General features: G+C 58.3%; 1 protein-coding gene across 1 annotated transcript in view; it reads right to left on the bottom strand.

The window, feature by feature from the left end:
* The window catches only part of FBN1 (fibrillin 1), an 84,027-nt gene extending 63,674 nt beyond the window's left edge, over positions 1 to 20,353 (bottom strand). The window contains exons 1-7 of the mRNA XM_038750670.1: positions 20,169 to 20,353; positions 19,960 to 20,039; positions 16,465 to 16,521; positions 15,772 to 16,000; positions 15,120 to 15,387; positions 14,425 to 14,687; positions 233 to 315 (exon numbers count right to left, since the gene is read on the bottom strand). Of these exons, the coding sequence (XP_038606598.1) occupies positions 233 to 315; positions 14,425 to 14,687; positions 15,120 to 15,387; positions 15,772 to 16,000; positions 16,465 to 16,521; positions 19,960 to 20,039; positions 20,169 to 20,353 (1,165 nt within the window). The remainder of the gene's footprint in view (positions 1 to 232; positions 316 to 14,424; positions 14,688 to 15,119; positions 15,388 to 15,771; positions 16,001 to 16,464; positions 16,522 to 19,959; positions 20,040 to 20,168) is intronic.
* Between the last annotated feature and the right edge of the window lie 591 nt (positions 20,354 to 20,944).

The raw sequence follows: 20,944 nt of genomic DNA, 5'->3' as shown, positions 1-20,944 counted from the left end.
GAGAGTTGGGAGGAGGGTCTGGGGGGGATTTGAGGGAAGTTGTGTGCTCCCCAGGGGCTCCTGGATCCAAGGACACAGCAACCACAGGGGAAGGGTCTCCAGTCGGGTTTGCAGGGAACTGGGAAACAACCCTGTCCATCCTCCCCAGCCCCACCCCGTCCTTCTCGCCTTCATCCTGTCCTCTGCGGCCCCATTGCCGCCATCCCCTTCCCCTCCCCCCGCCCCCACTTACGGACGATGCACTGGTTTCCACCGGGTAAGGTTTTCCATCCAGGACAGCAGTAGGCATTGAAACGGGATCCACACACATTAGGCCTGGAACAAGAGGAGAGTGGTCCATCAGTGCCCTGCCTGACCCCCAGCCCTAGAGCCGCAGCCGGCTGCAGCACCCCGTCCTGCCAGAGTAGTGTGGCCTAGTGGAAAGATGGAGTCGGGACCTGGGTTCTAAACCCAGCTTCCCCTCTTATCCACCTTTCGAACTTGGGCAAATTACTTAGCTTCTCTGAGCCTCAGTTTCCTCATCTGTAAAATGGGGATTCCATATCCGCCATCCCTCCTACATAAGTTTTGAGCCACATGTGGAACAGGGGCTTTAGTCAGTCAAATGAAAGTCCGAATATGCAAATATTCTTCAGTGGAGGTCGGAGACCCAGCCAGACGGGCTCTAGGGGGCTAAGGGCTGGAGCGGGAAAGGCTCTCTGGGTCTCGCTACGAACTGCCTCCCCTCGGAGTTGGCCTGGGGCTCTGCCCCCCTCCGCCCCCCAATCCGCCCCCCAATGCCCCTCCTCTGCAGTGGCGCCCTCGCCCCTCCCCCCACACTGAGGCCCGCCGAGGAGCAGATGCCTTGGGGCTGGCCCGAACGGGGCCTCGGGTTGGAGACGTTTCCTTCCAGCAAACATTGACCGGACAGAAAGGGCCATGGTGACGACGCGGTGAACGGCGTGAATGGAGGACACGGGTCGGGGTTGGGGGCAGCATGGAGAGGCGTGGTGGGGGAGGGGGTCAGGGCCAACCCAGCTTTCCCGCCGTGGTTCCCCCGGCCGGCCGAGCGGGGGTGGCGGGCGGCTGCGGGGAAGGAGCAGAAGAATGTGCAGTGGGCCGGCGGTGAGGTGTTTCCATCGGGCTTCGCGGCGGGACCCGCCCACACAAATGTTTCTGAGAACTTGGCTGGCCCGCCACGAGCCTTGGCAGGCCAGGCCAGGGCCGGCCGTTCCGCCCGCAGCTCAGCCCCCAGCTCCAACGGGCTCTTCAGGTGGGGGCGTTCCCCGCCGGGGTCGGGGGTGGCGGGAGCCCCAGGGGAGACCCAGGAAAAAGTCCCAGCACTTTCCCAGGCTACACTGACGGATGTGAGAGGGCAACCCCTCCCCATAGCCCCCACAAACACTGCCCCTCCATCCCACAGAGACAGACGCAGAGTCACGGACCTGCTGTGGAGTCTCAGGACCCCGGGACTCCCAGCATAGGGAACAATTAGGACTAAGCCGAGTTGTAGGGGTGGGGTGGGGTGGGGACCCACGATGGGCAGTCAAGCAATGGTAGTTATTGAGTTCTTACTGCATGCAGAGCACTCTACTGCACACTCAGTCCAGTCAGGGGTGTGGGAGGGCCCGTGTTGGGTCCGGGGGAGAGTCGGAGATGGGGAGGGGAGTGTCGGGGAGTTGGATAGTCTGTACTGGGTTACTGGGGAAGAGTCAGGGATGGAACGGGGAGAGTCGGGGGTTTGGATGGTCCATTCCTAACCATGAGGGTGTTTGTGCAAGGGGGTAACCGGCACATGGCTCCTCCAAGTGTCCCTGGTGTCCCTCTCAGAGACAGAGTTTCTGAGGGAACTGAGGTACAGAGAAGTTAAATGACTTGCCCAAAGTCACGCAGCTGACAATTGGCGGAGTCAGGATTGGAACCCATGACCTCTGACTCCAAAGCCCGGGCTCTTTCCACTGAGCCACGCTGCTTCTCTAATGCCTTTTTTGCCGTCTGTCTCCCCCCTTCTAGACTGTGAGCCCGCTGTGGGCAGGGAGGGTCTCTCTTTGTTGCTGAATTGTCCTTCCCAGCACTTAGTACCGTGTTCTGCACACAGTAAGCACTCAATAAATACTATTAAATGAATGAATGAATGAATGAATGATGCCTGTTACATGTTTTGCTGTCTGTCTCCCCCCTTCTAGACCATGAGCCCGCTGTGGGCCCACTGTGGTCTCTCTTTGTTGCTGAATTGTCCTTCCCAAGCGCTTAGTACAGTGCTCTGCACACAGTAAGTGCTCAGTAAATACGATTGAATGAATGAATGGGCCGAAGGGGATCTGGGGCTGCCCTCCCGGGAAAGGTTGGGGGCCAAAGGTCTGGTGTTGTCTGCTCTCTGATTCCTTTCTCATCGCTCCCTTGCTTTGCTCTGCCCTCTAGGTCCAGAACCATCAGGGAGAGTGCCCGTTGTGCCCTGAGACACGGATGGCTTTACCCTTCCACTCTGTGCACTAACAGGGCTCCCCAGTGAGCCAGGCTTCAGGTTCTCCCTTGGCTACTCGCTATACTCTGACCGGCCTGGTGCTGACTGTGCAGCACTGACCATGTTGGCAGCCCTGATCTGGCTCATGGTGATCACATCTCACCAGTGTCTGCCAGGCAATGGACAGAGTAACTTCACCAGGTCAGGTTGGAGGTATTGGGCTGCTTGTCAGTCATCTTGGCCGTGGCACCGACCATGGCACTGACCACGGCTAACCCTGCACCCGGGGGTGGACACAGTCAGGATGAGGGCCAGCTTACGATGCTGGCACTACTGGCACCCACATCCAGGGCAGAATGGGGTAGTGCTATCTGCAGGTCAGACAGCTAGCGCCTGCCACACCGTTAGTCTGCTCAGCTCCTTCCTTGGTGCCAGCCTACGTGCTCCTCCCTCTGCCTCTGTTCTCCCCTCGATGCGAACCTGCCTCTGCCTGCCCCTTCCCCATCTCTGCCTGTCCGTCCTCCATCTCTGCCTGTCTACCTCTGTCTCTGTCTGTCCCATCCCATCTCTAACCCTAACCCTAATCACTCATTCATTCATTCAATCGTATTTATTGAGCGCTTACTGTGTGCAGAGCACTGTACTAAGCGCTTGGGAAGTACAAGTCAGCAACATACAGAGTCGGTCCCTACCTAACAACGGGCTCACAGCCTAGAAGGGGGAGACAGACAACAAAACAAAACATGTGGACAGGAGTCAAGTCACCAGAATAATCCTAACTCTGTTTCTGCCTGTCCATCCTACTGTCAGTTTGTAACTATCTCTGCATTTCTACCTGCTGGTGGCTGTCTTTCTCTGCGTCTCTGCCTGTCGCTCCTCCTGTCTGTGGCTGTCTATCTCTGCCTGTCGGTACTCCTGTCTGTGGCTGTCTATCCCTGCCGGTCCCTCCCTCTGTCTCTGCCTGCCCATCTTCCTGTCCGTAGCTGCCTATCTTTGCGTCTCTGCCTAACGATCCTCCTTGTCTGTGGCAGTCTATCGCTGCGTCTCTGCCTGTCGGTGGTCCTGGCTGTGGCTGTCTATCTCTGTGTGTCCCGGCCGGCCCCTCCCCATGATTTCTGCCCGTCCTTTCCTCGCTCGGCCCTTCTCCCTCCCTCCCTGCCGACCGGTCCACACCGCAGACGGCTAGAAACAATCGTAGGAAACAACCTGAGGATAAAGCGACCCCGCCCCGTGCCTAGACCAGAAGACTTTCAGGGGGAAACCGTCTGCAGACGCCCCCTCCCCCGCTTCCCCGGCCCGGGACGGCCCTGCAGGGTCGAGGTGAGGAGGGGAGAGGGCGTCGCCGCCGGCACTTTAACCCCCGCAGTCCCGGCTCCGGGCACCGCTCGTCGTTTCCTGCATTCGGTCTCTCTGGGTTCGGGCCCGGGTCTTCCTGCCCAGGTCCTGCTCTCCCACCAGCCACCCCGCTCATCCAGGAACCTCTCGCACCAGCCTTCCCGCACCGCCCACCGCATCAGTCCATCTTCCCCACACCGACCGGCGCATCAGTCTCCCCGCACCGCCCAAGCATCAGTCCATCCTCCCCGCACCGCCTAAGCATCAGTTCATCCTTCCCGCACCGACCTCCGAACCAGTCTCCCGCCACCGCCCACCGCATCAACCCCCCTCCCCGCCCCGCCCACCGCATCAGCCCCTTCTACCGCACATGCTGAACTTTGGACTGTGCTCAGCGCTTAGTACAGTGCTCGGCACGCAGTGAGCGCTCAATAAACCCCTTGGGTTGATTACCCCTGGTGGGTCTCTCTGGGAGCGCTTCTCTCGGTCGGCCGTAGCGGGGGTTCCGTAAGCGAATGACCGGACCAGAGCGAGTCGCTGGGCTAAACCGGCCTGGGACACGGGCTGAGTGGGCAGAGAGAGTGAGCGAGCTCGGCATAATCACCAACGAAACCATTATAGCAAACGCCACGCCCAGATCCAAACCCGGACCCCCAGCTCCTGCCAGCTCCTTCAGCACCACCAGCTCCCCTCTCTCCCCACCGCCCCCTTCACCCCAGCTCAGCTCCCCATTGCCTGGATTAGACTGATTGATCTTGACGCTGCTGGGATCCCAGTTCCCCTTGGAGCTGGAAGCTCATTGAGGACAGGATGGCAAGTGTTCTACCTTTACAGCATGTTCCCAAGTACCCAGCGCAGTGCTGTGCACACAGCGGGCACCCAGGACAGCGCTCTGCACGAAGTAATCACCACAACAGTGCCCTGCACTTGGAGGCATCCAGAATGGCACTCTGCCCACAAAAGACATCCAATATAGTGCTCTGCATAAAGCAGGAGCCCAGTAGAGCACTCCACACATAACAGTTAGACCTGGGTTCTAATTCTAGCTCTGCCAATTGTTTGCTGTTTGACCTTGGGCAAGTCACTTAACTTCTCTGTGCCTCATTTACCTCATCCGTAAAATGGGGATTAAATCCCCTCCCCTCAATTTAGACTGTGAGCCTTATGTGAGACACGGACCATGTCTAATCTGATAAACTTGTACCTAAACCAGGGCTTAGAACAGTGCTTGACATACAGTGAGTGCTAAACAAATACCATTAAAAAAGATACCTAGTACAGTGTTCTGCCTGCGGCAGACATCCAGTATAACACTCTACACACAGAAGCCCCAGGACAGTGCTCTGCATACAGCAAGACCCAGCTCAAAGCTCTACAAATGGTAAGCACCCAAATCTGCACACAGCAGGTACCCAATAAAGTCCCTGCACAAGGGAGACCCCTAGTACAGTACTCTGTACATAATGGGCACCTAGTACAATGCTCTGCACAACACAGGCACCCAGCACAGAGCTCTTCACACAATAGATGACAATTGATACTATTGGTTGAATACTCTGTCTCCATATTCTATATATGCTCACGTGTCTTCCATACTGAAAACACCCTTCTGAATCCCCTTTGCAGAGAGAAGACCAAATAGCAGGCTGCCAACCCCACCATCACTGGCCAGGGGGCCTACCTACCAGCATAGTCTCCCCACACCAGCTAAGTGGCCTCCTCACTAGCTCCTGCCCTCTGCCCTCACCATGGACATTCACTGTTCCTGCTGCCCGTCTGCTCCCCTGCCATGCTGTCCATCTGTCTGCTTGCCCACCCAGTCCACCTATCTGAATCAGGCAGTGAGTTGTGTTGGGGGCATGGGAGGGGACTGTGCTGGGGCAGTAGGGTCAGCCTGCCACCACGCTCAGCCCAGAGAGGAGTTGAGTGGCTCCAGGAACTGTCCTCATGGTCAGTTCAGCTGGACAACCCAACCCTCATCACATGGACAGGAACTGGCTTGGGATGATGGGGCCCTCATCGCCCTTGAGATCCTCCCTGCCCACTACCTGAAGACAGTCTCTTCCTGGTGGTCCCTGCTGGGAGCCGAGACCAGAGTGACAGTGGCTGGGAGGGCAGCCTGAGGTTAAGGCCTGGAGACAAGATTGGGAGAATTCTCCCACTTGGGGCAGTGCTCTGGGAGCAGCTGGCAGCTCTGATGGGGAGGCCACACCAGGTTGATGGACGGAAGAAAGCAGCTCCCGCCCACTACTCCTAGGGGCCCACCACTGGCCTGCTGGGGACATGCAGGCCTTAGCCCCTGCCTGGGGGGCACCCCCCTCCCTATCCTCCTGGCATGACCTCACTCTGACCCGGGTTCCCCTCAGGGGGGTGATACTGGAGCTGGGCAGAGAGAAACCCTTCCTGGTCTGCCCGCCCGGAACAAATCTGAAAGCCAGACCAGATAGTGAGATCATCACATCAGGGCCCTGCCATCTTATCAGTTGGCCACCATGTCCAGGTGCCACAGCCAGCAGCCCAGCCTTGGGCAGGTGAGGGCTCAGTGAGGGAGGGAGAGCTGAAACACATGAGGATCATCAGGAAGCTTAGTGAGACAGAGCCACGTTCCCCAGCCTCCCATGTTCTGCAGTTCCTGGAGTTATTCGGCCAGCGGAGAGACAGTTGAACACAACCCAAGAACACTGAAGCACAGCAGGGCCTGCTGGGAGACCACGTCAGCAGCAGGCAGACTAGCCGGGCATGCAACTATCAGGACTAGGTCATTGACCTGGAGTAAAGTTTGCTGGAAAACCACTGAGCATACAGACCAGCCTGACTGTGGCAGTCAAAACTGGGCTCACTTTTCTGGAGCAGAGGACGTTGGGAGACCACGATGGCAGACAGATCAGTCTGACATGTGGTAATTAAGACTGGGGTAACTGTCCTGAAACAAAGGCTGCTGGGAGATCACAGCAGCATATACATCAGCCTGGCTATGGCAGTAAGGACTTTGGTCGCTGTCCTGGAGTAGAGGCTGAGGAAACTTGGCAAAATGCAGAAGCCGGTGGGAATCGGCAACAAAAGCTGCAGATTGCAGGCACCGGCAAAAGAAAGGTCACTCTCTCTGAGCGCCCAGAGAGGATGGGGCTACAGGTAACCCCAGTTAACCGCATGCTTGGGCTGCTCTCCCCCCAGCATTCTCCATTGCACAGGATGCCATTACTCAAGTTAGATGGGCGGGGGGCGGGGGCAGCCTGCTTTACCCCGGAGTTTGTTTCCCCTTGTGGATGGCCTTTCATTCTGCTCAAGTGACACTGCAGAGAGGGATTCCAGAATGCTGTGCCCATTCTGTGCCCATGGATCCACTCCAGAACAAAGAGAAGTGGAGAAGCCAATCTTGAGTTTGTGCTTCTTCTTGTAGCCTCCTCTGGCCTGGCTGCTGTGGGGTAGTAGGCACTGGGGAGCAGGCATGGGGATATGGATGCAGAGACATGAGCATGGAGCAGGAGGCATTGGGAAAACCGGTAGGGGAACAGATGCAGGGACACCAGTATGGAGGAGCAAGTGCAGGGACACCGGTGCAGGGGAGGAGGTGCAGGCACATACGTGTGGGGGAGGAGGAGTGGGGACACTGGTGTCAGAGAGGAGGTAAAGGGACACCCATGTTGCGGAGGAGGTGGGTGGACACTGGGGTTGGGGAGTGAGTGTGGGAACAGCAGCTTTGGGGAACAGGCACAGAGACTCTGGTTTGGGGAAACTGGTACAGGGACACTGGCTTGGGAGAGCAGGCATGGGAACACCGGCGTAGAGGAGAAAGTGCAAGGACAGTAGCAGAGGAAGTGTGCACAGGGCCATGGATGCAGGGGAGCAGGGGTAGGGGCACAGGCACAGGGGAGTTGGGACAGGGTCAATGCCCCAGATTGATGGGTCCAGAGTCCTTCCCCCCATTTCCAGCTATTTTTGGGGGGTTGAAGCTGAGATTCCGAGGGCACTCTGGGAAGCTCTGGTAGCGACACCAAACTGACTAGATGCGCCAAAGAACCCGGCCATACGGAGCAGGGACTGGCCCACCTTGGGCTGTGAGAACTGCGTTGGGGCCACCCTGGGCTCCCCTGCGGTGATGGGTCCTGTCCAGACCGTGGCCCTCCCGCCTGCTTCCATAGACCCCAATTACAGGCTCTGGCTGCTTTCAGTGACCCCAAAATCCATCCCTGGGAGACCTCAACGCCAAACTGGCTCCTGCTCTGTCAAAATGTTGCATGTCCACCCCTTCCCCCAACCCTTGGCCCTGCTGCTCTTGGATGCCCCTGCTGGAAAGGCAACCCAGCAGTCCCTGCTCCTGTGGGAATGAGGTGTAAGCATCAGGCCTCAGCCCTCCCCCTGGGGAGCAGAAAGGTCCCCTGTCCTGAGAAGCACCGCCACCGCCACCACCAAGTGGTCTCAAAGCACGTGACCTCACTCCCTCCTGGAACAAGCCCTTCTGTGGATTTCCGCTGATCTGCTAGGTAGACGGAGCTCACTGTACCCTGCCCCACAGGCTGCCCTCATGCTCCTGCTGGGTCCCCTGGGGTAGTCGGGTGACAGAGGCCAGGGTCCCCCAGGGAGCAGGGGCAGTAGCTGCCCCTCCACCACAGGGTGATGAATGGCAAATGTCCTTCTCAGCAGAGACTGCCTCAGCAGTGTCCATCTCAGCAGTGACTATCTCAGGAGTGACTGTCTCAGCAGTGACCAAATCAGTAGTGTAATCTCAGCAGTGTCCACCTCAAGAGTGTTCATCTCTGCAGTGACTACCTCTGCAGTGTTCATCTCAGTAGTGTCCATCTCAACAGTGACAACCTTAGCAGCGTCCATCTCAGCAGTGATCATTTCAGTAGTTACCATCTCAGCAGTGACCATCTCAGCAGAGACCATCTCAGCAGTGTCCACGTCAGAAATTCCCAACTCAGCAATGATCATCTGAGCAGTGACTGCTTTAGCAGTGTTTGTTTCAGCAGTGGCCATCTCAACAGAGATCATCTCAGCAGTGTCTGTCTCAGCACTGACCATCTCAGCAGTGCCCAACTCAGTAGTGACTGCCTCAGAAACACCTATCTCATCAGTGACCATATCAGAAATGCCTACTTCAGCAATGTCTATCTCATCAGTGACCATCTCAACAGTGATCATGTCAGCGGTGACCACTTCCGGTGTTACCACTACAACCCAGAGCAGTTGCTCTTGTGAGGACCAAAGGGGTGTTGACCATCCTCCACTCTCCACACCTCGGGATTCATTCATGGCCCCTCTGACCAGACAGGTCTCCTGGAGGCTGGAAACAGCCCCAAGCCATTGGGCAGATGATCCTCAAGGGCACCTGTGCCAGGTACCACCTACAAAGCTTGCCAATGTGCTCAGACTGTGTCTCAAACCTAGGCCCGGCCGGCTCCACTAATTATCCCCAGGCTGACTCCCAGCTGGACAGAGCAGGCAGCAATAACTAGACTCAACTGGATCCACATTTGGCCACAGGCCCACTCTTCTTCCCTCCTCATCCTCCATCTTCGACCACCCACTCCCTGATGGCTCCTTCCCCTCTGGCTCCAAACACACCCTCGTTTCCCCTCTCCACGGCACCATCCAGCTATTGCTCCATCTCCCTCCTCCCATTTCTATTCAAACTCCTCCAAGGAGGTGTTTACACCCGCTGCCTACACTTCCTCTCCGCCAACTGCCTCCTTGACCCTCTCCGACCTGGTTTCCGCTCTCTCCACTTCTCCAAGACCGCTCTCTCTCCAAGGTCACCAATGACCTCCTTCTCACCGAGTCTATCCGACTCTAGTCTACCCCAATTCTCCTTGACCTCTTGGAAGCCTTGGACACTGTGGACCACCCCTTTCTCCTAGAAACACCCTCTAAACTTGGCTTCTCTAACATTGTCCTTTCCCGGTTCTCCTCCCACCTCTCTGGTCATTCCTCCTCAGTCTTACATTGGCTCCTCCTCTGCCTCCCACCTCTTAACTGTGGGGGTCCCTCAAGCCTCAATTCTATTTTCAATCTACACCTCCTCCTTTGGGGAACTCATCAGTTCTCATAATGTCATTTACCACACTTCTTGCGGATGACTCTGAACCTCCCCCTCCAGCCCTGACTTCACCCCTCTGCACTCTTAGATCTCCTGCCTTCAGGACAGCTCTATATTGCTGACCCTCTGGCACCTCAAAGCTCTATATGTCCAAAACTGAATTTCTCTTCTCTCCTAAATTCTTCCCTCCACCTAACTCTTCCATCTCAGTCGACACCACCACCGTCGCCTCCATCTCTCCCTCCTGTAATGTTGGCATCATCCTCAGAGAAGCAGCATGACAGTGGAATAAGCACAAGACTGCAAGTCTGGAGATCTGGGTTTTAATCCCAATTCTGCCAGTTGCCTACTGTGAGACCTTGGGCTAGTCACTTAACTTCTCTGTGCCTCAATTTCCTCTTCTGTAAAATGAGAATTAAATATTTGCTTCTCCCTTCCCCTTAGACTGTGAGTCCTATATGGGGAAGGGGCTGTTGTCTGATCTGATTGTACTGCACCTACTCCAGGGCTTGGCACATAGTAAGCACTTAATACCATGATTATTCTTGCTATCCTTGACTCCTCTCTCTCTCTCTCTTTTAATTCCCACAGTTAGTCTGTCTTCAAATCCAGTTGGTTCTTCCTTTCACATTTTCAGGATCTGCCTATTTCTCTCCAACCAAATCTACCCCCACACTGGTCCAGGCCCTTGTCATATCCTGGTTTGACTTCCGCATCAGCCTCCGCTGACTTCTGGCCTCCAGCTTCTCCCCTCTCCAGTCCAAACTTCACTCTTCATTTTTTTAAAACAATGTTCTGTGCACAACTCCCACTTCCTCAAACACCTCCAAGAGTTGCCCATTCCTCTCTGCACAAAGCAAAAACTCCTGACCATCAGATCTAAGGAGCTCAATCAGTTCTCTCCCCGTTACTTACCCTTGCTCCTCTCCCACTACAAATACCACTACAAATCAGCCCCCACATTTCACTCCACTCATGCCAACGTACTCATTGGGTCCCACGCTCATTACTCCTGCTGAAATATCTCCTGTTCACACCCTCCCTCCTGCCTGGAACTTCCTCTCCTTTCACATCTGGAAGACCACCACTCTTCCCATCTTCAAGGCCTTTCTGAAAGCCCATCTCCCACAGGAATTTTTTCCTGATTAATTCGGCCTCCACGTCCTATCTCTCCCTATTCTGCCACTTGAGCACACCTGCATTGCCTAAGTACTAGGTTCCTCAAACTCCCCTTTGGTCCCTTCTTTCCCACTACTGCTGCAGCACTTTAGTCCAGATCTTTAAGCTCCAATGCTTCCTCCTCTCTGTAATTTATCCGAGTGTCTCCCCTGCTCAATTGTAAGCTCCTTGACGGCAGGGAACGTATCTACCAACTCTACTGTACTGTACTCTTCTGAGCCTTCAGTACAGATCTCTGTATTCAGTAAGCACTCAGTACCCACTAGTGGCCACGGGAGGTTAGGGGTGGCCCGTTGCTTGCGGGCCGGCCGAGGGACATGGCTGGGATGGCTGTCTGAACTTCCCGGCCCCGTGAGCTCGGGTGCCGCTGTGGAGAACGTGGGCCGGATGGCCCTTTCTCTCTGGGGCTCCATGTGGACCAGCTGTGCACTGCGGAACATTCCGTCAGCCTTCGGGTCAGCCGGTCCAGTCCCCGGTCTCCAGCCTTCTTCTCGCTCCAGTCAATCAATCAATCAATCGTATTTATTGAGCGCTTACTATGTGCAGAGCACTGTACTAAGCGCTTGGGAAGTACAAATTGGCAACACATAGAGACAGTCCCTACCCAACAGTGGGCTCACAGTGGGAGTCACAGCTCCACCCCAGCCCAGATTTGTTTCGCTCTTTGGGAGCCTCCCAGGGCTCCCCACCCGGAGTTAGTGAGGAGCAAGGGAATGGGGGAGCACCCAAACAAATGTTCCATCTGAAACAAGCAGAAATCACTCACTGTGGCCCTTAGGGCTGACCTCCTCCATTGAGGGATGGGGAGAGCCTGCCCCCTATGTTCCCAGGGGGTGATGAGGTCTGGTTTGCACCTCATAGGGTTGGGAGTCAGGAGCCCTGGTCTCAAGTCCCGGTTCCTCCCTTGGCCTGCCGTGTGACCTTGAGCAAATCACTTAACCTTTCTGAGCCTTCTGTAAAATGGGGATAGGATACCTGTTTCCACTCCCTCTTAGACTGAGTGTCCTTGTGGGGCAGGACCTGTGTCCAGTGGGGTCACCGGGTATGTACCCCAGTGCTTAGCACAGTGCTCGGCACAGAGAAAGCACTTAACAAACGGCATCATCCCTGGGCTGGACGCCCTCCTCCTAAACACATCCCTGGGCTGGGTGCCTGCTTTCTGAGCAAATCCCTGGGAATCCAGGATTGGGCCCAGGCCGGGGCCACGCTGGCGACTTAGCTGGATCATCCCAGCTGAGCAATGCAGACCATTGGCTGTGCACAGTCCAGGTCCTCACACAGAGATCAGTCAGTCAGTCCATCAATCATATTTATTGCACTCTTACTGTGTTCAGAGCACTGTACTAAGCGCTGGGGGGGGAACAATACAACAATAAACAAACACAGATCAGCCCAATTCTCAGTGCTCCCCACACAAAGATCAGATCAGCCCAGTCCTCACTGCTCCCCACACAGAGATCAGCCTAAACACGCACAGAGATGGGAGAAGCCAACAGACTTGATGCCCAAGCGGGTCTCTGCTGATGGTCAGGAGGCCCCACCCCTTGCCCATGTCTCCTGGAATGATAACCTGTCATTGAGCTGTGAGCTGGAGGTGTAGGCTGTGGCTGTGGGCTTTGAGTTGAAGCAGTGGGCTGTGATTGTGGGCTGTGGCCATTTTTGTGTCTGTAGAATTTGAATTGAGGCAGTGAGCTGTGGGTTGGAGCTGGAGCTGTGGCTGTGACTGAGCTGTGGCTGTGTCCTTTGAGTTGAAGCCATGGGCTGTGGACTGTGGCTTTGGATATGGCTATTAACTGTGGCAGCAGGCTTTGAGTTGAGGCTGTGGGCTGTGGAGTGTGGCTGTAGCTGTGGCTGTAGGCTTTGAGATGAGGCTGTAGGTTGTGGGTTGGAGCTGTGGCTGTGACTGTGAGCTATGGCTGTGGACTTCGAACTGAGTCTGTGGGCTGTGGGGTGTGGCTGTGGGGTGTGGCTATGGGCTGGGGCCTGTGGCTGTGGGCTGTAGCTGTGGCTGGGATTTGGGGGAGCTAGCTGTAATTCCGGTTATGGGCTTGAGTCTATGAGATGTGGCTGTGGACTGGTGGCTGTAGGATATGGCCGTGGGCTGTAGCTCTGGCTATGGGTTTGGGCCTGTGGCTGTGGCTATGGACTGTGGGTTATGGCTGCGTCTGTGGGCTGGGGCCTGGGGGGTTTAGCTTGGGGGCTGTGTGATGTGGTTATGGGCTGTGGCTATGGGCTGGGACCTGTGGCTGTGGGCTGAGACTGGGTTCTGGGCACTGTGAGATGTGGCTGTGGACTGTGGCTCTAGCTCTGGGTTGAGGCTTGGGAGTGTGGGCAGTGGCTATGGATAGTAGAGTGTGCCTGTGTCTGTGTGCTGGGGAAAGCGGCTGGATCCTGGGGGCTCTAGCTTTGGGTTGGGGATGTGGGCTCTGGCTGTGGGCTGTAGCTGTGGCTGTGGGCTGTGGGATTTGGTTGGGGTCTGGGACGGTGGGCTGTAGCTGTGGGATATGACTGAGGGCTGTGGTTGAGGTTGTGGGCTGTGGCTGTGGGTTGTGGCCTGTAACTGTGGTCCATGGGCTGTAACTGAGGCTGTGGGATGTGGCTGTGGGATGTGGATGTGGATGTGGATGTCGCTTAGTACAGTGCTCTGCACATAGTAAGCGCTCAATAAATACGATTGATTGATTGGGGGCTGTGGCTGTGGCTATGGTCTGGAGGCTGTGTCTGTGTCTGGGGGCTGTGTCTATGGGCTGCGTCTGTGATCCAGGGGCTGTGGCTGCAGACTGTGGGATGTGGCTGGTGTCTGGGACTATGGGCTATAGCTGCAGGGTGTGACTGTGGACTGCGGCTGGGGCCTGGGGGCTGGGGCTGAAGGCTGTAGTTGTGGGCTGTGGCTCTGAGCTGGGGTTCATGGGCTGTAACTTTGGGCTCTGAGATGTGACTGGGATCCGTGGGCTGTAGCTGTGGGCTGTGGGCTGGGGCTGGAGTCTGGGGTTTTGGGCTGTAGCTGTAGGGTGTCACTGTGGGCTGTGGCTGGGGCCTGGGGGCTGTGGACTGGGGTCTAGGGGCTGTGGCTGGGTTCTGGAGGCTGTGGCTGAGGGCTGGATATTAACGAGTAAATTCCCTGTGGCTTACAGACCTCCAAGCTGCTCCAGCTCTCGGTGACCGGCAACCACCCCTCCTGTCTCACCGCGGGCTGGGGGGTGGGCGGGGGAGGGACGACTCCAGACTAGGCCCCCACCTCAGCAGCCCAGACGAGGAGACCCCGGTCCCCCTCCCCGGCCCCAGCCTCGGGGTGAGCTCCGGTGCCGGGGCTCGGGGGTGGGGTCCTAGAAGGAGTGCTTGGCGGGGAAGGATGGTTGGGGGCGAGGAGGAGAACGGGACGGGAGAGAGAGCTGGGGGAAGGCGCGCCCGGAGGCGCCGCACTTACCCTTTGAGCGCGTCGTGGCCGCCGCCACCTCTCCGCTTGGCCCTGCTGGCTCGATTCTCCTTCCCGACGGCCGCCGCCGCCTCCGGGCCGCCCTCCGCCCGGCCTCCCGATTGAGCCGCCAGCAACGTCGCCACGGCCAGGGCCGCCTGCAGCAGCCGCATGGTGTCCGCGCCCCCCGGGGCCCGGGCCCGGTCCCCGGTCCGGCTCCCGGCTCCGGCTCCCGGCTCCGGCCGCCGCTCCGCCTGCTCCGGCCCGGTCACCAGCTGCAGGGGCACGGGCCGGGGGAGGGGGGATCTCAGCGGAGCTCGGGCCCCCAGCCCACTCCCCGCCCCTCCCGGCCCCGCGGCTCCCCGGCCCCGGAGGCCCCACCGCCCCAGCCCTTGCCCCGGCCCCTGTCCCCCGTCCTGCCCCTGCCTCGACTTCTGCCCCGGCCCCAGCCCCTGCCCTGGCCCTGCCTCGACTTCTGCCCCGGCCCCAGCCCCTGCCCTGGCCCTGCCTCGACTTCTGCCCCGGCCCCAGCCCCTGCCCTGGCCCTGCCCCAGCCCCGGCTCCTGGCCCGGCCCCTGCCCCTCCCCAGCCCTTATTCCTGCCCCTGTCCCAACCCGGCCCCTGGTCTCTGCCCCAGCCCCATCCCCCGCCTCAGCCCCCGCTCTCCGGTCCCAGCTCCCGCCCCTCCCCCATCGCCCCCCGCCCACCCGCTCCCGCTCCCCCCGGCCCGGCTCGGCCCTCGTCCCGGCCCCCTCCGCGGATCCCCGGCTCCTGGCCCGGAGCCTCTCCCAGCCTGGCCCCAGCCACTGCCCCTCACTCCCGGCCGAGCTGAGCCTCTGGCTGCCCCACCCCCGGCCCCGAGCCAACCGCTGCCCGGCCGCTGCCCGGCCGCTGCCCGGCCCCTGCCCCGCCGACCCCTGCCCCGCCGACTCCGCTACCCACCGTCCGGCCCGGCCCGCTGCTGCCCGCCCGGCGCTGCCCGCCCGCCCGCCCGCCCGCCGGCCGGCCCCGGGGCTGCCGCCGCCGCCGCCGCCGCCGCCGCCGCCTTCGCTCCAGCTGTTCCAGCTGCGGCCGCCGCTCCGGCTCGCGCACCCAGCCTCTGCCGCCGCCCCCTCCTCTCCCCCCTCTTCAAGTATCGTCCGCGCAGAAGTTTCTCGCGAGAGAAATATTAAAAAAAAGTAACAGAAAATGACACCCGCCCCTCCCCTCCCTGCCCGGGTCTCCCCCCCCCCTCCGCCCCCCCGCCCCCCGGCTCCCCTCCCCTTCCTTGCCCTCCCCTCCCTTGCCCTCCCCTCCCTTCCCCTCCGCCTCCCGGCCTCCTCTGCCTCCCTTGCCCCCGGCCCCGCTCGGCAGCCCGGCCCGAGGGAGGGGCCGGGGGCGCAGGGGGCCAGGACCCGGCTCTTGCTCCGGGGAGGGGGGCGGTGCAGCTCGGACTGGGCAGTGTAGACGGACAGTACCCACCCGGGCACCCCACCTTGGTGGCCCGAGACCCCCGCTGCACCCAGGGACAGGGAAACGGGGTCCTTAGAGGAGCGATTCGGGCCTCGCTCCTCCCTCCCTTCCTCCCCCCCTCCCTCCGGCCGCACCGCTGCAAGAGGGGAGGGGCGGCCAGATGTGCGGACGCGGGAGGAGCGGGAGGTCGGGCTGGGGCTGAGGGCTGGGGCCGCTGTCGCCTCCAGCCCCAGTGCCCCTAACCCCTCATTGCCGCACCTCTGTCTGGAAGCACTTAACTCCACCCAGCTACCTGTGTATCTGCGTGGCAACCGAATAGGCCTCTGAGGCCACCTTGGACGGGATGGGGCCGTTGGGGGTTGGGGGGTGGAAGGCTTGCTTGGGTGGGGCCCAGCGGGGTTGCCCCTTCCCACCTGCACTTCTGCCCAAAGTGGATGGAGGAACCGGTGCCTCCCTCCATTCTCTGCCCAAAAATACGCTCCTGAAGTCTGTTACCCAAGCAGTACCCTAGCTTCTGGGCACCAACGGATGGCAAGGTAGAACACCAAATCGAGAAGGTCGATGGGAGACAGAGGATGGAGTGTGGCGGTCGCGGGGTACCAGGCTTCAAGTCAAACAGGAGGGTGGACCTTCTGGAGGGCGGTAAGGCTGGATCCACTGCAGAAGACATTTGGCTTCTTGAACGATTGCGGCACAATCTTTTTAGTGTCGTGGTCCAAGTTGGCCATTGGAGAGAATCACCGATGGAGAGGGAGAGTCAGGGGTGTTGGATGATCCGTGCTGGGTCACTGGGGGAGAGTCAGGGATGGAAAGGGGAGAGTCGGGAGCATTGGGAGGTCCGTGGAGGGTCACTGGGGGAGGGTCAGAGATGGACAGGGGAGTCAGGGGTGTGGGACGGTCCATCCCTTACACGAGAGTGAGTGTCTAGAAGGGAAACCAGCACACGGTCCCTCCTATTGTACTGGGGCCCCTGATGGAGACGAATCCCGGGCCGGGCAGACAGTGGAAGTGGCCCAGAGGGCATGGATCAGAAGCTGATATCCTAATAAACACAGCATCAAATGGCCGGACAGGATCACCAACAACAAGGACCTGGACTGAAGTCAGTCAGCTCTCCAGCACTGAGTCAATGATCACGGCCCCATAGCTCCATTGAGCTGCACATGGGAGGAGGAGCTGCACAGGAGGATAACCAAGCCTCTGCTGTGCGGAATACTGAAAGGAGACATGCCAGCAGGGAAGGCACAATAGACACGCTGCAGAGCCAGGGATACCAAACTGTGGTATAGTAGCAGATGGCTGGGAGACCATGGTAGGAGGCAGACTAGTCTGGCATGAGACAATCGGGTCTGGGGTCACTGTCCTGAAGCAGAGGCTGCTGGGAAATACCAGCAGCAGAGAGACCATCCTGGAGTGCTGCAGTAAGCACTGGGGTTACTCTCCTTGAAAAGAGGCTGTGCAGAGAGCTTGGGACTGGGGCTCCCTCTTTATCATGCACTTTCCCCCAGTAAATCTTCACCATCTCTGGACACAAAAGACAATAAGTTTGATTCAAACTCACAGTCACACATTGGGTCACAGACATGCAGTCACACGGAGAAATACAAATACACACAGGACAGATGCACAAATATACCTAGACACTCATAGACCAGACACTTACATATACACATTTTCATGCTATTTACACACTATTTGCACACTCTCATACAGGTGGTGTGAGATACTTCACCAAAGAATCCCAGGAAGTAGGCAGCCCCGATAGCTGACCTCTTCCTCTTCCTCCTCTTCCTCTCCCTCCTTTTCTTCTCCCAGCAGGCAGCCCAGAAGCCCAGAGCACTCTGAAGTTTCTAAACGGCTCGGGTGGAAGGGGCACAGGGAGATGCAGAGACTGCAAGGTCTCCATCTGGTCCCTGGGTAGGGTGCAAGCCCCAGTGACAGATTGGCTCTGGCCAAAGAAGCAAGAGGGAAGGGAGACGGAAGATAGAGGAAAGCTGAGGGGCACAGGAGGGGGACAGAAGGGAAGTGGGATGAAGCAGAAGAGAGCAGAAGGAAGTAGGAGGGAAGTAGGAGGAAGCAGAAGGGAACAGGAGGAAGCAGGATGAAGTAGGAGGGAAGTGGGAGGAAGCAGGAGGGAGTGGGAGGAAGGAGCAGTGGGGAGTGTTGCAGGGAGGCCTGGTCTGAGACAGACCCAATGGCCTGGGGAGGTGGGGAGGATATTGGGGCAGCTCAGAAGAAGGGAAAGAGGGAAAGTCATGACTGTGGCCATGCAAACCAAACAGCAGGGAGAAGGGGAGAGGGGGGTGGCTTCACCCCCCACAGTTGGGATGCAGGACACTGGCCCCATCATCCCCACAGCTGGAACCCACGGACACTGGCCCTATCAACCCCCTCCCTGGAACCTAGGGACACTGGCACCATTATCCCCTAGAGCCTGGGCCCAGGGACACAGGCCCCATCACCCCCACAACTGAAACCTGGGGACAGCGGCCCCATCACCCCCATGGTTGGGACTTAGGCTCTCTGGCTCTGAGACCGTGTGTTTGTGGGGCTGGGAGACCCTGCCTGTCCGCTTTCCCATCCTCCCATCCTCCCATCCTCTCATCCGCCCATCTGTGATGCCGCAGAGCAGAGTGCTGGGTGAGGTTTGAGGGACTCTCGCTGTGAAATCCTGTCCATTACCTCAGGCCCCAGAGCACACAGCTCCCGCCCAGAACCACCCCAAAGCCCTCTGCCAGACCCACCCTGAGGGGCTCAGCTCCGGTCCCAGCCACCAAGAGGGCGTGGCCCGTGGCCCGGGAGCCCGAGGGTCTGTTAGGGGGCTGGAAGCTCCCTCCCCTACAGTCGTTCCACCTATTGGCCAGTACCCAGGGCTTCAAGGCGATGGTAGAACCTCTCGACCCCGCCTCATTCGCCCCCTCCTCCCTGGTCCTCCCAACCCTTGCAATCCCTTCAGATCCCCCGTGGACCCTCAACTCTCCCAACTCCCCCTTCCCTCAATCCTCCATACTTTTCCCCCCATCCTTCCCTCTAATTGCTTCTCCTGGCAACAGCCCAACTGGGCCCATGATGAGCTCCCCACAATCCCCGGCCCATCTTCCTCCCTGGGTCCCGGCCCAGCCCGAGCCGGTCACCGACCCCGCAAAGGGAACAGTCCAACTCTTGGTGCCCAGGGCCCTCCCATCTCAGGGCCGGCTGCAAATGGGATGCCTCCGGGCACTGCCACCAGTTCTTTCCAAACATGGCAACTGCCATATCAGAGGCCAGGAAGAGGGCCAGGAAGCCTCCCCCTTCATAATTGGCAAATCGCCACTCACCCCACCTCAGATTCCTGCTAAAGTCATATCTCCTCTAAGAGGCCTTCCCCGACTAAGCCCTCATTTCCCCACCCTATTTGTCCTCCCCCATCTGTATCTTCTATGCACTCAGATCTGTAGCCCTTAGGTACTTGATAGTCACCCCACCCTCAGCCCCACAGCATTATGTACATATCTTTACACTCTGCCATTTCCCCTTTCAGTAATTGATTTTAATGTCTGCCTCATTCTCTACACTGTTAAGTTCCTTGTGGGCAGGGATCATGGTTACCAATTCTATTCTATTGGACTCTCTCAAGTGCTTTAATACAAAGCTCAGCACACAATTAGTGCTTAATAAATACCATGGATGGATTGATTATTATTGCTACTATTATTATTATTGAAATTGCGGTATTTGTTAAGCACATAAACCATGCCAAGCACTGTACTAAGTGGTGGGGTAGACACAAAGCAGGTATTGAATCCCCATTTTTGCAGATAAGGGAACTGAGGCACAGAGAAGTTAAGTGATTTGCCCAAGGCCACTGAACAGCTAAGTGGCAGACCCAGGTTTAGAATCCAGGGCCTCTGATTCCCAGGCCCATGCTTTTCCCACTAGGCCATGCTGATTGAAGGGAGCCAGGTAAGGGGCCAGGCAGGGGGCCTGGATCGAGGGTGGAGTGGAAGAGTTCCATTATGGGGACAGAAGTTCTGGTCTCGGAGTCAATCCACATGGGATGCTCAGTTGAAGGGCGGCCATGGAGGTGGTCAGAGATGCCCAGTCATGACTGGGCACCGTGGTCTGAGGTTTTTGGCTCGGCTCTCGCAGCTCTTAAGGCAGGGATTTTGGTCATCACTAGCTCCCCACCCCCAGAACTGTAGAGGGCCAGAGGTGGGGCCAGAATGGCTGTTTTTCACTGGAGAAGGTAGAGTAGTGGGAGACTCCACTAGGCCCCTCTGGAGCCCTGAGGGAGGAGCGGTGGGCCTGCTTCATTGCCTGCCCACCCAGTGGTCTGGAGTGACTCGAGGTGGAGCTGGGAGTCAGTGTTCCAGAGCTGCTGCGGTCCTCTCCCAAAGGAACGCAAAGGCACTGGCATCATCAGACCAGGATCCATGGTGGCAGCGGCAGTGGCGGGAATTGCGGCAACTGACTGTGGTGGGTCATTCCTAGATCCTTGCCTGAGAGCCATGGTGCTGAAGTGGGGCTGTGATGTGCCCATCACCACCATCCACACTCCCGTGACGTCCCACCAGCTTGCTGGTAGCTCTCCAGGGAAGCAGACCAGGGGCTGAAGCCATCTCCACCCGGCCCTTTCGCTGCCCGGGATGGCGAGGTACCAAGAACAGGGCTGACACCCACTGAGCCCTGCCCAGTCCTGGCTGGGGGCAGAGGGCAACCAGAGTGGGAGCTCTGAGTGGATGGATTCCAGAAGGAGGACTGAGCCCCCTTCTCCTGCTGTGCCACCCAGGGTAGACATCTCAGCCTCTCTGTTTTCCAGTTTCCTGCCTATGAATCTCGGGCGACAACATCTGGGTCCCGATAGTCCCAAACTTTGGTGAAGGACTCTGAGCTGTGGGAGCTAAGGCCGGTGAGGTCGGCAGTCCTCTCGGCAGATTCCCACCCACCACGCCACCTCATCTGATCAATCTGTCATCGCAGCTGCTGAGCGCCTACCGAGAGCTAGGCACTGTACCTCCAGAGTACAACAGAAGCAGAGTGTGGCCTAGCCCTGGCCCTCAAGGCCCTTACAATCTAATGGAGGGGGAAACAGAGCAGGAGG

This window comes from Tachyglossus aculeatus, chromosome 8, assembly GCF_015852505.1.
Source record: "Tachyglossus aculeatus isolate mTacAcu1 chromosome 8, mTacAcu1.pri, whole genome shotgun sequence".
Lineage (NCBI taxonomy): Eukaryota > Metazoa > Chordata > Mammalia > Monotremata > Tachyglossidae > Tachyglossus > Tachyglossus aculeatus.
This window is presented reverse-complemented; position numbering and strand designations above follow the sequence as displayed.